Consider the following 18,781-nt stretch of genomic DNA (forward strand, 5'->3'; position numbering starts at 1 on the left):
CTCTCACTTTCCACTCTGCCTGTCAAAAAAAAAAAAAAAAGTATATATATATATATATATATATATATATATATATATATAAAATCCAAGCAGACCAATAACAATTTTGAAGCAGTAATTAAAAGTCTCCCATCACAGAAAAGTCCAGGAACTGATTTTTTTTTTTTAAGATTTATTTATTTATTTGAAAGTCAGAGTTACACAGAGAGAAGAGAGGCAGAGAAAGAAAGAGAAAGAGGTCTTCCATCCGATGGTTCACTCCTCAAGTGGTTGCAATGGTCAGAGCTGTGCTGATTCGAAGCCAGGAGCCAGGAGCTTCTTCTGGGTCTCCCACATGGGTGCAGGGGCCTTAGGACTTGGGCCATCTCCTACTGTTTCCCAGGCCAGAGCAGAGAGCTGGATCAAAAGTGAAGCAGCTGGGCCTCAAACTGGCACCCATATGGGATGTTGGCGCTTCAGGCCAGGGCGTTAACCCACTGTGCCATAGCGCTGGCCCCAGGAACTGATGTTTTTACAACTGAATTCTATAAAAGATTTATCCAAGATCTAGCTCCAAAATTTGTCAAGCCATTCAAAAAGTTGAAAAGGACAGAATTCTGACAAATCCTTTTTATGAGGTCAGCATTACTCTGACACCAAAACCAAACTTACAATACACACATGAAAAAATTATAGACCAGTATTATTAATGAACATGGATGCAAAAATTCTTAACAAAATATTAGTAAATGATATCCCATAGCACATCAAAAGATCATACACCATGATAAAGTGGGGTTAATTCCAGGGATGGAAGGATGGTTGAACACTTGCAAATCCATTAATGTAATAAATCACATCAACATAATGAAGACCTAAAGCCACATGATTATCCCAAGAGATGCAGAAAAAGCATTTAAGATTCAATGTCCATTCATAAGAAAAATACTCAACAAGTTTGGGATAAAATGAACATACCTCAAAATAATAGAGGCTACATATGACTACCCCCACAGCCAATATCATATAAAATGGAGGAAACCTAAATGCATTTCCTCTAAGATCTAGAACAAGAAAAAATATTCATTCTCACTACTCTTATTCAACATAGAACTGGAAGTCTTAGCTAGGGCAATCAGGGAAGATAAAGAAATAAAGGGCATCCAAATGGAAACGAAAAAGTCCAAATATCCACATAAACAGATAATATATTTACTGAAAGATTTATTTACTTATTTCAAAGTCACAGCTACAGAGAGAGAGAGAGACAAAAACAGAGATTTTCCATCCTCTGGTTCACTCTCAAGGTGGTCACAATGGCCAGGGACGAACCAGGCTGAAGCCACAAGCTTGGAGCTTCTTCTGGTTCTCCCACTTGGCTGGTAGGGGCCCAAGCACATGAGCCATCTTCTGCTGTTTTTCCCAGGCCATCAGTAGGGAGCTAGATCAGAAGTGGAGTAGCCAGGACACAAACTGGCACCCATATGGGATGCCAGCGATGCAAGTGGAGGATTAGCCTACTTTGCCAGAGCGCCAGTGCCTGGAAATTTCTTAAAAAACAAAAAAACAAAACTAGAAATGGAACTGCCTTTTGATCCAACAATCCTACTAAAGGATATATATTCAAAAGAAATGAAATCATTTACCAAAGAGAAACCTGCTCCATCACGTTTAGTGTAGCCAAAAACAGCCATTGTAGTTCATAATAGCCTAGATACAGAATCAACTAAGGTGTCCATCAATGTGGTGGAATGAGAAGGCCATGTCAAGATGGCCACTGGCAAGCCAGTGTCTGTTACTCAGGAGTGGCTTCAGAAACCCCCTGGGAACCCCCCTGGGAAACCACCTAGCAACAGAGACTACCTGGCAACAGGATGTAATTGGATACTGCCTGGCAACAGGCTGTGACTGGTTAGGGCATAAACCGCCCCTTGACCGGATTGGCTGCCTTGGCTATTTAAGCTGTTGTACCAACTGAAATAAAGGAATCTGCGGGCTGCTCGCCTCTGGCCAGGGTCTGTGTGGTGACTCGGCGGTGACTCTGCATCTCTTGCCCCCACCACGCTCCTCCTCTCAGAACGAATCCACCACAACACATCAACATACGAATGAAGAAAAAGTAATACGACTCTGCCATAACAGAATTATTTTCTATCATTTGTGACAAAATATAAGGAATTAAAACATATTAAGTGAAATGAAATAAGCCAGACACAGAAAGAAAAATACCAGATAGGTGAAAACAAACAAACAAAAAAACCAAAAACTCAATCTGAACAAAGAATAGTAATTACTAGAGGCTGGGAGGAGGAGTCCAGAGATGTTTAATCATGAGTACCAACTCAGAGTTAGATAGAGGAGTAAGTCCCACAGCATGCTGGGGTAACTATACTTCATAGTCTATTATAATTTCTGAGCAAGTAACACAGGAACTCCAAGGCTCCAATCATAGTGTAATGCCAATGAGGGGAAAACATTAATTACCATGATCTGATCAGTACATATTGTATACATACTGAAATGTTGTACTGTACCCCATATATAATATATAATTATTAATAATCAAAACAATTTTAATGTTTTAAAAAGGGAATAAATAGAAAAACAAAATAAGATTCTAAAGCACTAACACATACCCCAATCTAATTTGCCCTAAAAAAAAGTGGGATGCTTGAAATTGAGAATAATAACCAAGAATAGGCTATGACCATGGAGGAAATGGCAGAAGTGGTCAGTACACTATGGTTAGAAGAAAGAAACTCTTAAGAAATGAGTGGCTGTGGTATTGAAAGGATCATCTACATAGATATTTAAATCAGCAAGAATTATAATAAAAGTAGGTCAAATAATGAGGCAGTGAATAGATCTTAAAATCTTTAAGAAATTAGGGAAGTGATACAGCAGTGTGCACATGTGTACTAGATGGTACAGGCTGATGCATGGGCTTCAAAACAGTGGGTTTTTAGGGAGGAAAAAGGAACACTAACCTAAAAACACTATTAAGGAATAAGCCAGTAAGCCTCCAACGCCAGTGCTGTAACTACGTGGAAGAGAATACAGCCACTGCTTGAGCAGACACAGTGGACGCAGTAGCTTGGGGAGGTAATCACGTTTCAGTTAGAGTAGGAAGGTGTAAGGAATGTCCAGAAAAGAATGAGCTAATCATCTGACTCATTTACCAACATTATCTAAAAGGCACTGAATTAGGAATCAGGAATAAAACAGTAATAAAGACAATCTCAGCTTTCACAGAGCTGCAACATGGGTAGGAAAAAGTGTCATGTAAAAGTGATTACCTTAAAGAAATCACTAAATTTCTCTGACAAGTTAACATGTATCAAAAAAGTTTTATTTTGTGAAAACTGAATATGCATTTGATTTTCTACGAAATCAGTGTCAATTTTGAACTGTGGCATAACAAAGTATATAATTATTGCAATATATCTAAACATGTTGGTGTTCATTATATGCTATAAATGAAAGCAAATGAAAAATATCTGGGCAAGTCACTCTTTAACAGTTAAACAAAGGGGAGGCATATGCTTTCACAGATACATGCAGAGTTACCTGAGACAAGGCAGCATCCCGTTCTTCTATCAGTGCATTCATTTCTTCTGCAGTTATTCTCTTTTTACATTCCTTGGTCTTGTAGATTCTATCCACAATTACAGCTCCATTCTTCTGAATAGCTATCCCTGTGTCTGCATTGTTTATTCTGTTCAGTAATTCCTGTAATGTCTACCAACACCATTATATGTTAGTCAGACATGAAGTTTTAATATATTTTATTTAATATAGGGTTTTAATTAATAGGCACATGTGAATTGTAAATTGACTGAGTGAAGTTATTGAATTTTCATATTGCAGCAAAGATGTACATTATTAGTGTGTCAATTCTTCTTTTTCCCACATCTTAGTTCTTGAAACCCACTCAATTGAACTTAAGCCTCTAAGATATAAGACTGACATCAAGAAATCTCCTCAGAGAATGGCTTACCATGTCATTTTCTTCAGGGTTAATATTTTCTAGCCTAGAAAAAAGGGACACAGAAAGCCTGATCAGTAGCATTTCCTTAGTGCAGCAAAATGAGTTCGCTTTTTAAATCTTTAGAACCTCAAGTAATTTTATTCGACTAGTCTTTAGAGTCAACCATGACACTGAACATATTAAAGTGCCACCTGCCCGACTCCATCTTTCAATAATGCTCCATATCTTCTGCACTGACTTCAGACTGTTAAGTTATTAATGTTTACTGCTATATATGACTACAAGGATCAATTGTTCATATGTGCTTAGATGAAGAAAGTTCCCCAGTGATAGAAGCACTCGTTCTCATCACTATATTTATTCTTGGACCTTCAATTCTTACCCGAAACTGTATTTCCTTTTTTTTTTTTTTTTTTTTTTGGAAATAAGTCAAGTAGTTTTATTACAAAGTTTAACTATGTTACCTCAAAAGCAATGACAAATAATTACACTAACTGACCTGAAAAAATCTCTTGCTACTACCTATTTATTAAAACAAATATACTATCTAGAAAGGTTGACCAAAATTGGCTCATGTTTTTTAGATGACCTTTCTCTCTCTCTCTCTCTCTCTTTTTTTTTTTTTTGGTAATGTATTCAATTGAAAGACACAGAAAGTTAATTGATTGCTCTCATGAATGCATTCTTTTTTTAATCATCATGGTGATTACTGAAATGTTTGTTGATGATGAACTGAAGAAAGATAAATAAGGAAGTTCTAAACAACATATTGTAGAAAATGTATATTAGGCAAACATTAACCTGAATAAACTAAAAGAAAATCTGTTTTGAGTACTAATGAAATGATACAGATTCTAGAAATAATTCCAGCTTTTAAAAGTTGCACTAAAATTTAGATATCCAACTTCCTGCTTTTTTTCTCATTTCTGTGCTTCAATGATTTAACATTTACTATAAAAGATGATACCAGGAAAAAATAATGGAAGACAGTCAAAAAATATACTACAAAAATCATTACAAACTTCCCCACTGAATGAAATTGCTACATCATACATATGCTAGTAATTTTAGAACATAATATTTTAACATAAAATATAAATATACATTAAAAACTTATTATACATGTACTTAGATAGTATAAGTTAATGGAAAGGGATAGTAATTTTGAATTACATATAACTTATGTATCTTAAACTACTAATATCCACTTGGATCCACATTTCGAGAATGGTAAGTACTCATCATTTCTTTTCTCCAAAATAAATCAACAATTTAAAAGACGCTACTTATTCAACAAGAATTATACTATAAGCTTATTCTACAAGAATTGTGAAAACAACCACTTATTGTTTATTCAGTTGAAAAATGCAGCAAAAACGATATAAAATTCTTACATTCATTCATGGTCATAGTGAAATTATCTGAAGAACACTAGTGGTTTCTGACCATCAGTTATTGATTAGCTAACTACGGCTTATAAGGAAGTCAGACATTGTGAGAAACATTTATCTTAATGCCAGTCTTTTAGATGAAATCAAAATAAGAGCTGAATATGGCAATTCCCAATAAAATCCAATGTAGGTGTTCATAAATTTCACAATGACTTTATTATACCTTAGAATTTAAAATGTGAACAAATACATGATAATGAAACATTTAGATTGGTAGGTTCCTAGGAATCTTTGCAGATAAAAAATTTAGTTACAAAGGCTATAAATCTCCATTTTTAGATTCATGGAATTATAAATGACCAGGAAGAAAATAATAAGGTAGTATGTGACCTATTTTGTAATTAACAGAACAAAGTACATAGAATTTTTATGTAGTTCTCATAAGTTGCTTTCAGGAATGGCAATATCAAATAATTATAATGTTAAGGAGTAGATGAATGGTTCCAATGTTTTAAATTAACACCTTTCAATAAGAAAGGGTTAATATAATCATCTACATTGTAATATTAAGATGACTGTAAAAAATTAAAATTTCTTTTAAAAATTAAAATCATATTTTCTTAACAAGAGCTATACAGTTTCTCTGGCAAACGAACTTAGCATTCAGACTTTATTTATTATTATTATTGTTTTTTTGACAGGCAGAGCAGACAGTGAGAGAGAGAGAGACAGAGAGAAAGGTCTTCCTTTTGCCATTGGTTCACCCTCCAATGGCCACCGTGGCCAGCATGCTGCATCGAGTCGATCCAAAGGCAGGAACCAGGTGCTTCTCCTGGTTTCCCATGTGGGTGCAGGGCCCAAGGACCTGGGCCATCCTCCACTGCACTCCCGGGCCACAGCAGAGAGCTGGACTGGAAGAGGAGCAACTGGGACAGAATCCAGCACCTCAACCGGGACTAGAACCCGGTGTGCCAGCGCCGCAGGCGGAGGATTAGCCTATTGAGCCGCACACCGGCCAGCATTCAGACTTTAAATAATTTGAGTACCTATCCTTAAATGTATACACTATATAGAGGTTTGTCATTTTTCTGATACTTGCATTTGAACTATATTTTGATTAAATCACTGTGCTGGGTCTGACACACAGTGAGGAATGAGCTAACTCAACCATGTAACATTTTGATCTCAATGTTACTTAATTATTAATCTTTATAATTGATGTAAGTATAGGGATAAATGGCTATCTAGAGAAAAATATACTGTTAATAAAAATGAAAAAACTGGTAAATTTGAGATTTGAAAATTTTTATAGACATTCACAACTTTGAATTCAAACATGAATCTGAAAAAAATTGATACTTAAATTTCTGTGTTTGTATTTACTTAAGTCACAGGAAGTATCTGTCACAAAGCCTGATTACATATTAACTTAGTCTCAGCTACACTACAGAGAACATCTATCAGCACACTTTTTTAAAGGTCCAGATAGTATATATTTTAAGCTTTGCCATATGTCCTCTGTTATAGCTTCTAAATTCTGCCTGTGTAGTGCAAAAGTATTCATAGACCCATTGTAAATGAACAGGTATGGTTGTGTTCCAATAGAACTTTATTTCCAAAAAGAGGGGCAGGCTGGATTTGCACTGTAGCCTTTTACTTTGCAGATATAGTGTACTGGAAAATGAGACCAGATCTTGGATATCAATTGGCACTGATAGTACCAATTCGATATATCTGACATAATTTTCTGAGTGGGATCATTCAATAGCTAAGCTAAAAAAAAAAGTGATTTTCAGAAAATTAAATTCAGACCTACAATCAATACTTCATTACTGTATTATTTAAGACAACACAAAAATTAGACAACATATCTTTTTTTAAAAAAAAAGCTGTATGAAACAGCTATACAAGACTATCAATTCCCATATAAAATGAATTTAGGAAAGGAACTAAGGTTTACTAATAGCATTGACAATATATAATACATTACTAGTATAAGTAAAGAGTTACTGGCTGATGTTATATGAAATACATATGAAGAACTATAAGGTATATTTCATTACTATGAAGTATACAACTAAACAAAAGAATCAAAACCTTTCGTAAACTCTAAATTATGCCTACAGCAGTGTAACTTGACATAGTCATGATAATTAGTAAGAATTTTGCTGAAGTAAATGTCTATGGGCTCAAGTTTCAATTGATTTCCTATACCATGCAAATTCTGACTGACAACCTTGCACTCTAAGAGAAAAGGCCCATGCATGAAATGTCACATTTCTTGATTTATCCCTAAATTAGTCAATACAACCTTTGTGCTTTCTGAAACTCACCTTGTTCAATGGTAAGAAGCAAAATATTGACCTCAACTGATAAAAAAAAAGAACTAGTAGCAAGCTAATCAGAAAAATTACAATTTATTTTCATTCTCTAACTCATTTTAATTCAATGCCACACTTATTAGATTAAAAATATCAATAAAAAAAATTGAAATGATACTATCTCAAAAGTTGGAATACACATAAGCAAATAAGAGTCAAGAAAAAATGCCTTAAAGATTCAAGAGGTAAGACAAGGCAGAGAAGCAGCAGAGAAAGATAAGACAACTATTATAAATAGAGTGGCACAAATTCTATCAGAGGCAAAGGAGATGAGAAAAAAAGAAATAAGGAATTTGAAGTGTATAGAAAGAAAGAAATTAAATGACATGTAAAATAATGTACATAATTTTATTGTATACTAAATGCCTCCAAATATACCGTTCAGTTGAGTAAAAATTTGTCTCATTGAGGATTTAGTCTATAATGCACTTTTTTTTAACTTTTATTTCATGAATATAAATTTCCAAAGTACAGCTTATGGATTACAATGGCTTCCCCCCCCATAACATCCCTCCCACCCGCAACCCTCCCCTTTCCCACTCCCTCTCCCCTTCCATTCACATCAAGATTCATTTTCAATTCTCTTTATATACAGAAGATCAGTTTAGCATACATTAAGTAAAGATTTCAACAGTTTGCTCCCACACAGAAACATAAAGTGAAAAATACTGTTTGAGTACTAGTTATAGCATAGGGTGATTACTGATGCCATAAACAAGACTGTCAATTTGTTAAGTCAACAACCGGAGTCACTGTGCACTTACTGCTCATGTAGGATCTTTGTCCTTAGTGTGCTGTACATTGAGATTTAATGCTATAATGCAATTTTTAAAATATTTATTTATTTATTTATTTGAAAGGCAGAATTACACACAGGCAGAGGCAGAGACAGAGAAAAAAAGGTCTTCAATCTGCTGGTTCACTCCCCAAATGGCCATCATGGCTGGAGCTGCGCTGATCCAAAGCCAGGAGCAAGGAGTTTCTTCCAGGTCTCCCATGTGGGTACATGGGCCCAAGAGCTTGGGCCATCTTTCACTGTTTCCCAGACCACAGCAGAGAGCTGGATTGGAAGTAGAGCAGCCAGGACTCAAATCAGCGCCCATATGGGATTGCAGCACTGCAGGCTCCGGCCCTTATAATGAAATCTTAAAGGTTCAGAATCTACTCAAATGATGAGAAAGGAATCTCCACAGGAACCATCTGAATCTATGCTGAAAGGGTACTCCTTCTTGCTGTTCTTGATTGGCATGTATAGCCTGTCCTGAGTCCCCTCCCTCACCAGAACCCCTAGGCTATGATATGGTAGAAGACTTCTAACAAATTTTTCTATGAACCAACAATTCTTATCAATTAACATTGCTTTAACTATTATATAATTTAGTTATTGTTACTAACTAAATGAGAAGAAAAGAACCATAACACTATGCCCCCAGAAAGTAGCACTGTATTCACACCGAGTATATACTCAGTACTTACTGAATTATTCATTAACAAAAGGCTTGAAATTGAAAGTTTTCCTATGCTCAGATTCCTATTCCTTCCTTTCCAGTACTACAAAGAACAAGTGAAAATAACTCTTCAAGGAATACAAATTTCAATGTACACTAATAAAATTGAAAACAAATGTGTAAAAATTCAAGCAAATATGAAATGGAGGGTTAAAAATTAGGGAAGCGGTTTATAGAGATATTGAAATAAATCGGCTGGGAAAAAAAAGAATGAATGAAACTAATGATCAATTTAGGGCTAGCACTGTGGTATAGTAGGTTTTTTTTTTTAAAAAACTTTTATTGAATGAATATAAATTTCCAAAGTACAGCTTATGGATTACAATGGCTTCCCCCCCATAACGTCCCTGCCACCCGCAACCCTCCCCTCTCCCACTCCCTCTCCCCTTCCATTCACATCAAGATTCATTTTCGATTCTCTTTATATACAGAAGATCAGTTTAGCATACATTAAGTAGAGATTTCAACAGTTTGCTCCCACACAGAAACATAAAGTGAAAAATAATAGATGATTTTTTTTAAATGATGATGAAATCAGATCAGACCTATTGTCATGTTTAATCCCAGTGAGAGTCAAGTTGGGAATTGATAATTTCTTCTTTTTTTTTTTTTTTTTTTTTTTTTTTTTTTTTTTTACAGAAGATCAGTTTAGTATACATTAAGTAAAGATTTCAACAGTTTGCACCCCCATAGAAACACAGAGTGAAATATACTGTTTGAGTACTCGTTATAGCATTAAGTCTCAATGTACAGCACATTAAGGACAGAGATCCTACATGAGGAGTAAGTGCACAGTGACTCCTGTTGTTGACTTTACAAATTGACATTCCTGTTTATGGCTTCAGTAATCTCCCCATGCTCCAGTCGTGAGTTTCCAAGGCTATGGAAGCCCCTTGAGTTCTCCGACTCTTATCTTGTTTAGACAAGGTCATAGTCAAAGTGGAGGTTCTCTCCTCCCTTCAGAAAAAGGTACCTCCTTCTTTGAAGACCTGTTCTTTCCACTGGGATCTCACTCACAGAGATCTTTCATTTAGGGTTTTTTTTTTTTTTGCCTGAGTGTTTTGGCTTTCCATGCCTGAAATACTCTCATGGGCTTTTCAGCCAGATCGGAATGCCTTTAGGGCTGATTCTGAGGCCAGAGTGCTGTTTAGGACATCTGCCATTCTATGAGTCTGCTGAGTATCTCGCTTCCCATGTTGGATCACTCTCCCCTTTATTTATTCTATCGGTTAGTATTAGCAAGTACTAGACTTGTTTATGTGCTCCCTTTGACTCTCAGTCCTTTCATTATGATCAATTGTGAGCTGAAATTGATCACTTGGACTAGTGAGATGGCATTGGTACATGCCACCTTGACGGGATTGAATTGGAGTCCCCTGGTATGTTTCTAACTCTACCATTTGGGGCAAGTCAGCCTGAGCATGTCCCAAATTGTACATCTCTTCCCTCTCTTATTCCCACTCTTATGTTTAACAGGGATCACATTTCAGTTAAATTTCAACACTTAAGAATAACTGTGTATTAATTACAGAATTAAACCAGTCATATTAAGTAGAGCAGACAAAAAAAAACTACTAAGAGGGATAATGTATTAAGTTGTTCATTAACAGTCAGGGCTATGCTGATCAAGTCATCGTTTCTCATAGTGTCCATTTCACTTCAACAGGTTTCCTTTTTGGTGTTCAGTCAGTTGTCACCGATCAGGGAGAACATATGGTATTTGTCCCTTTGGGATTGGCTTATTTCACTCAGCATGATGTGTTCCAGATTCCTCCATTTTGTTGCAAATGACTGGATTTCGTTGTTTCTTACTGCAGTATAGTATTCTAAAGAGTACATATCCCATAATTTCTTTATCCAGTCTACTGTTGATGGGCATTTGGGTTGGTTCCAGGTCTTAGCTATTGTGAATTGAGCTGCAATAAACATTAGGCTGCAGACCGCTTTTTTGTTTGCCAATTTAAATACCTTTGGGTAAATCCCAAGGAGTGGGATGGCTGGGTCGAACGGTAGGGTTATCTTCAGGTTTCTGAGGAATCTCCAGACTGACTTCCACAGTGGCTTGACCAGTTTGCATTCCCACCAACAGTGGGTTAGTGTCCCTTTTTCCCCACATCCTCGCCAGCATCTGTTGTTGGCAGATTTCTGTATGTGAGCCATTCTAACCGGGGTGAGGTGAAACCTCATTGTGGTTTTGATTTGCATTTCCCTGATTGCTAGTGACCTTGAACATTTTTTCATGTGCCTGTTGGCCATTTGGATTTCCTCTTTTGAAAAATGTCTATTGAGGTCCTTGGCCCATCTCTTAAGTGGGTTGTTGGTTTTGTTTTTGTGGAGTTTCTTGATCTCTTTGTAGATTCTGGTTATTAACCCTTTATCTGTTGCGTAGTTTGCAAATATTTTTTCCCATTCTGTCGGTTGTCTCTTGACTCTTCTGACTGTCTCTTTTGCAATACAGAAACTTCTCAATTTGATGCATTCCCAATAGTTGATTTTGGCTTTGACTGCCTGTGCCTCCCGGGTCTTTTCCAGAAATTCTTTGCCTGTGCCAGTATCTTGAAGGGTTTCTCCAATGTTGTCTAATATACTTGATGGTGTCAGGTCGTAGATTTAGGTCTTTAATCCACGTTGAGTGGATTTTTGTGTAAGGTGTAAGGTAGGGGTCTTGCTTCATGATTCTGCACGTGGAAATCCAGTTTTCCCAGCACCATTTATTGAATAGACTGTCCTTGCTCCAGGGATTGGTTTTAGATCCTTGATCAAATATAAGTTGCTGTAGATGTTTGGGTTGATTTCTGGTGTTTCAATTCTGTTCCATTGGTCTATCCATCTGTTTCTGTACCAGTACCATGCTGTTTTGATTACAACTGCCCTGTAGTATGTCCTGAAATCTGGTATTGTGATGCCTCCGGCTTTGTTTTTGTTGTACAAGATTGCTTTAGCTATTCGAGGTCTCTTGTGCCTCCATATGAATTTCAGCATCATTTTTTCTAGATCTGAGAAGAATGTCTTTGGTATCTCGATTGGGATTGCATTGAATCTATAAATTGCTTTTGGGAGAATGGACATTTTGATGATGTTGATTCTTCCAATCCATGAGCATGGAAGATTTTTCCATTTTTTGGTATCCTCTTATATTTCTTTCTTTAAGATTTTGTAATTCTCATCGTAGAGATATTTAACGTCCTTGGTTAAGTTTATTCCAAGGTATTTGATTGTTTTTGTAGCTATTGTGAATGGGATTGATCTTAGCAGTTCTTTCTCAGCCATGGCATTGCTTGTGTATACAAAGGCTGTTGATTTTTGTTCATTGATTTTATATCCTGCCACTTTGCCAAACTCCTCTATGAGTTCCAATAGTCTCTTAGTAGAGTTCTTTGGATCCCCTAAGTAAAGAATCATATCATCTGCAAAGAGGGATAGTTTGACTTCTTCCTTCTCAATTTGTATCCCTTTAATTTCTTTTTCTCGTCATGGATCTGGCTAAAACTTCCAGAACTATGTTAAATAGCAGTGGTGAGAGTGGCCATCCCTATCGGGTGCCAGATCTCAGTGGAAATGCTTCCAACTTTTCCCCATTCAATAGGATGCTGGCTGTGGGCTTTTCATAAATTGCTTTGATTATATTGAGGAATATTCCTTCTATACCCAATTTGCTTAGAGTTTTCATCATGAAAGGGTGTTGAATCTTATCGAATGCTTTCTCTGCATCTATTGAGATAATCATATGGTTTTTCTTCTGCAGTCCGTTAATGTGGTGTATCACATTGATTGATTTGCGATGTTGAACCATCCCTGCATACCAGGGATAAATCCCACTTGGTCTGGGTGGATGATCTTTCTGATGTGTTGTTGCATTCTACTGGCCAGAATTTTATTGAGGATTTTTGCGTCTATGTTCATCAGGGATATTGGTCTATAATTTTCTTTCAGTGCTGCATCTTTTTTCGGCTTAGGGATTGAGGTGATGCTGGCTTCATAGAAAGAATTTGGGAGGATTCCCTCTTTTTCGATTGTTCTGAATAGTTTGAGAAGAAATGGAATTAGTTCTTCTTTAAATGTCTGGTAGAATTCAGCAGTGAATCCATCTGATCCCGGGCTTTTCTTTGTTGGGAGGGCCTTTATTACTGTTTCATTTTCTGTCTCAGTTATGGGTCTGTTTAGGTATAGTAGGTTAAGCCTCTGCCTGCATTATGTCCTGGCTGCTCTCCACTTCCAATTCAGCTCTATTATGGCCTTTGAAAGCAGCAACAGATGATCCACAAGAATGGGTGACTGGGAAGAAGCTCCTGGCTCTTGGCTTTGGATTGGCCTAGCTCCAGCCATTGTGGCCATTTGGGGAGTGAACCGGTGAATGGAAGACCTTTCCCTCTGCCTCTCAAATAAAAAAAAAATCTTTTTTGAATATCAATTTAAAAAGGGGTCCTGAGGAAGAAGTTTGGCTTACATATGCAGGCAGATGGTTACGTTACTGACTGGAATAAGGAAACAAGAAGGAAAATCATGTTTTAAGAATGAATTAACAAATTTCATTTTGGATATTTGAATCTGAGTTTCCTGGGTAGAACTAAGGTAGATAACATGCAATTGATTGTCTTTGAGTCTTTGCCCAAGTAATGAAATACTCTAAGCTTTTTCATCTATAAAGCCACCAACCTCAAGAACTGTGGCACTGAATGAAAACCTGAATTGTTATCTTTTGGAGGAAAATTTGATTTCTTTGAAGATCAAAATCTATATAGAAGTAAATATCATCAATAAAATTAGCAATCTAGGTAACAAAATTTATAGACGTAAATTTCATGTATATATAGCACTTTTCAGTAGATGGAAACTTGAACGTAAGCTTACTTGTAAGTCCTCAAAGAAAGCATCGAAGGTTTTAATAGATGCATTACTGAAACATGGGGGGACTCATTTATTTTTAAAAGTATGTATATAAACATTTGATTCTTGTGTTTCTGTGAGGATGCAGAACAAAGGGAAATTTGATTCATTGGTGGTTGGAATTCAAAATGGTACAGTCATCTGGTTTGTGTTTAGTAGTTTCTCATAAAGTTACAATGGATTTAATGTATGATCCAAGAACAGTACTACTGTTCGAGTAGTTGAGTACTACTCAAATGATTTGAAAGCAGACCAAACAACAGCAACAACAAAATACGTACAAGCTTATGGCAACATTATTCTAAATCACCCAAACTTGAAGTAACTGTATATAATATCCTTTATTTAGGAGAATGGATAAACAAACTGTGGCATATTGATTTCAATAAGAAAAAAGAATAATATACTAATTAGAGTATCAACATGTGGGTTTAGTGAAAGAAGTTAGACAAAAAGCTGCATAGTATAATATTCCATTTATGTGACATTATATAAAAGGCAGAAAATTGGTCAGAGGTACAACAAGTTTAGGGATGGAGAATATCAACTATTTAACTAGAAGAAACAGGGTTTTCTTAAGTGGCAGAACTAATCTGAATACACATTTGGACACATGACACCATGCATTTGCCAAAACCCACAGGAACTTTATAGCACACAGTGACCCTCAATGTATAAAATAAAAGAATCAACCAGTAGTCAACAGAACCTGGAATAGAAATGTAGATTCTGCTTTAAAAAATGTCTACCTGCAGTAAAAAACATGGCTTAGCCTCATTTCAAGAGGTAGGAGGATAAGGGAGTTAAACAACAAGTTACTTTGGAAAATGGCCTATTGACTGGAAGCTGTATAAATAAAGACTAAAGGAACTGTATCAGTAAAGTTGTCTCTCATAGAAATAAAGGGCTAATGATTCTGAAGGACATGTAATGCATACTGGGGTTGAACGAGTACGTAAATGGATGTTGTGTGGTAGGAGCCTGGGTTCTCACTGTTGGGAAAGGTAAATTACATATGAGTAAGGGTGAGGGTAAAATGAACTCTGTAGTAATTAATTAGAATTAAGGATATCAGTAAGAACTCACGTTTAGTTTAATACAAATACAGATGAATTGATAAGCAGAGATGTGTGTGCACATGAGATAGGGGATGCAAACATAAATTTCCTACTCTGTTGGGAAGGTCTAGAAGTAATCACATTCCAGCAACAATGGGCATCACACCTGGCATCGCAATAAAACCACTTTTCTATATAAAGAACACTTAGGAGAAAATGGCTGATTTTAGAGCTGAGGCAAACCCCTAAGATGCCTATAACAGATGACCCTGGAGCATCTTGTAATGCCAGAAATAAAAAGGATTGGGATATGTCAAAGATATGAGGTGCTAACCTGAAACAGCTTCCCACAAAAGAGGAATTGAGCTCCACACAGGTCTTCCCAACCTCCATTCCCACACAACTCTCCCAGGGTTATACACAAAAGTAGGAAAACAGCAATACCCATCCAAGAAACTGTGAAGAGAAACTGCAAAGAGAAGGTGAATAGATCACAAATGTGGTATGTTTACCAAGGAAATTTCATCTCTACCACATCAGAACAAAGAAAAGTTCTGGCCAGAAAAAAAAAAATAAAATAGCAACTGCAAATACACCAAAAAACATATCTTAAAAAAGAGACAAGATGATAGTAACAACAAAACCTAAAACATGTGTCATTATTTCAATGTTTGATCTCTCCAAAATTCATTTTAAAATTTATTTGTTATTGAAACAGTGCTAAGAAGTGGGTCCTTTGAGAGGTGATTAGACCATGAAAGCTTCACTCTCATAGGTAGAATTAATGCCACTATTATGTAAGGGGGAATTCACCTTCCTTTTGCTTCATTTTACCCTTCCACCTTCCACAATGTGATGATGCAACAAGAAGGCCCTATCAAAGAAAGAGGTATCTTTCTCTGAAGGGAGGAGAGAACTTCCACTTTGAATATGGCCTTGTCTAAATAAGGTCGGAGTTTGTGGACTCAAGAGGCTTCTATAGCCTCGGCAGCTCATGACAAGAGCCTTGGGTGATTACTGACATCATAATTAAGAGTATCAATTAAATCAACAATGGGAGACACTGTGCACTTACTCCCCCATATAGGATCTCTGTCCTTAATGTGTTGTACTATGCGAATTAATGGTAAAACTAGTATTCAAACAGTACTTTATACTTTGTGTGTCTGTGAAGGTACAATCTGTTGAAATCTTAACTTAGTATATACTAAGTTGATCTTCTGTATATAAAGATAATTGAAAATGAATCTTAATGAAGAGTGGAATGGGAGAGGGAGTAGGAGATGGGAAGGTTTGTGGGTGGAAGGGTGGTTATGGGGGGAAGAACCGCTATAATCCAAAAGCTGTACCTTCGATATTTATATTTATTTATTTATTTTAAAGATTTATTTATTTACTTGAAAGTCAGAGAATTCCAGAGAGAGAAGATGAGGCAGAGAGAGAGGTCTTCCCTCCATCCACTGGTTCAGTCCCCAGTTAGCTGCAATGGCCGAGCTGCGCCAATCCAAAGCCAGGAGCCAAGAGCTTCTTCCGGGTCTCCCAGGCAGGTGCAGGGGCCCAAGGACTTGAGCCATCTTATACTGCTTTCCCAGGCCACAGCAGAGAGCTGGATTGGAAGTAGAGCAGCCAGGACTTGAACTGCTGCCCATATGGGATGCCAGCACTGCAGGCGGTGGCTTTACCCACTAAGCCACAGTGCTGGCCCCTTTTCATTGTTTTATTAATACAGAAACATGTTTCCATCTGTCCAAACAATAAAAAGTAGTATTAAAAAGCCAAAAAAAAATGCCATCTACGATAAAAGTTCTAGTAATGACTTGTCAATCTTTTTAAATACAAGTAACAAATGGCACTTTGGCTATATAAACTAATATGACTATAGAAACTAAAAAAAGTTTTATAATTTTTAAAGTAATGTTAGTGAAGAAAATGTAGAAAGCGGACTATCTTTGGCAAATGGCAGGGCAAAGCTACTATTTATCAATAGTCACATTGAACGTTAATGGCCTGAACTATCCAGTTAAAAGACACCGATTGGCTGATTGGGTAAAGGAACAAAACTCAGCTATTTGCTGCATACAAGAAACGCATCTTTCCAACAAAGATCCATACAGACTGAAAGTGAAAGACTGGAAAAAGATATACCATGCCAACAGAAATGAAAAAAGAGCAGGCGTAGTCATCTTAATATCGGACAACATAAACTTTACCACAAAAACTGTTAGGAGAGACAAAGAGGGGCATTATATAATGATTAAGGGATCAATTCAACAGCAAGATATAATGATTATCATTGTATATGCACCTAATTACAGGGCACCGGTTTATTTAAAAGATTTGTTAAGGGACTTAAAGGGAGACTTAGACCCCAATACAATAGTACTGGGGGACTTCAATACTCCACTCTCAGAAATAGACAGATCAAGAGGACAGAAGATCAACAAGGAGACAGTAGATTTAAATGACACTATAGCCCAAATGGATCTAACAGATATATACAGAACTTTTCATCCTACAGCTAACATGGAACCTTCTCTAGGATTGACCACATACTAGGCCATAAAGCAAGTCTCAGCAAATTCAAAAGAATTAGAATCATACCATGCAGCTTCTCAGACCATAAAGGAATGAAGTTGGAAATTAGCAACTCAGGAATCCCTAAAGCATACGCAAACACATGGAGATTGAACAACATGCTCCTGAATGAACAATGGGTCACAGAAGAAATCAAAAGAGAAATCAAAAATTTTCTGGAAGTAAATGAGGATAACAGCACAACATACCAAAACTTATGGGAGATGGCAAAAGCAGTGTTAAGAGGAAAGTTCATATCAATAGGTGCATACATCAAGAAATTGGAAAGGCACCAAATAAATGAGCTTTCAATTCATCTCAAGGACCTAGAAAAACTGCAGCAAACAAGACCCAAATCTAGTAGGAGAAGAGAAATAATCAAAATCAGAGAAGAAATCAACAGGATTGAATCCAAAAAAAAAACATTACAAAAAATCAGCCAAACGAGGAGCTGGTTTTTTGAAAAAATAAACAAAACTGACACCCCAGTGGCCCAACTAACTGAAAAGAGAAGAGAAAAGACCCAAATCAATAAAATCAGAGATGAAAAAGTAAATATAACAACAGACACCACAGAAATAAAAAGAATCATCAGAAATTACTACAAGGACTTGTATGCCAGCAAACAGGGAAACCTATCAGAAATGGATAGATTCCTGGACACATGTAACCTACCTAAATTGAACCAAGAAGAAATAGAAAACCTAAACAGACCCATAACTGAGACAGAAAATGAATCAGTAATAAAGGCCCTCCCAACAAAGAAAAACCCAGGACCAGATGGATTCACTGCTGAATTCTACCAGACATTTAAAGAAGAACTAACTCCAATTCCTCTCAAACTATTCAGAACAATCGAAAAAGAGGGAATCCTCCCAAATTCTTTCTATGAAGCCAGCATCACCTTAATTCCTAAGCCAGAAAAAGATGCAGCATTGAAAGAGAATTACAGACCAATATCCCTGATGAACATAGACGCAAAAATCCTCAATAAAATTCTGGCCAGTAGAATGCA

General features: G+C 36.5%; 1 protein-coding gene across 14 annotated transcripts in view; it reads right to left on the minus strand.

Annotated features, from left to right (window-relative positions):
* Window positions 1-18,781, minus strand: part of MIPOL1 (mirror-image polydactyly 1) — a 341,984-nt gene that overhangs the window by 229,113 nt on the left and 94,090 nt on the right. For 11 of the 14 annotated variants that reach the window (XM_089309338.1, XM_051822776.3, XM_089309337.1 and 8 more), the window contains 2 exons: window positions 3,977-4,010; window positions 3,547-3,717 (listed from right to left, as the gene is read on the minus strand). In XM_089309338.1, the coding sequence (XP_089165464.1) occupies window positions 3,547-3,717; window positions 3,977-4,010 (205 nt within the window). Of the gene's footprint in view, window positions 1-155; window positions 397-1,147; window positions 1,530-3,546; window positions 3,718-3,976; window positions 4,011-14,452; window positions 15,662-18,781 lie in introns of those variants that run through there. The other 3 variants (XM_089309342.1, XM_089309344.1, XM_089309345.1) reach the window with 3 other exon arrangements.

Source organism: Oryctolagus cuniculus, chromosome 12, assembly GCF_051225735.1.
Source record: "Oryctolagus cuniculus isolate XC-2025 breed Fujian yellow rabbit chromosome 12, ASM5122573v1, whole genome shotgun sequence".
Classification (NCBI taxonomy): Eukaryota; Metazoa; Chordata; class Mammalia; order Lagomorpha; family Leporidae; genus Oryctolagus; species Oryctolagus cuniculus.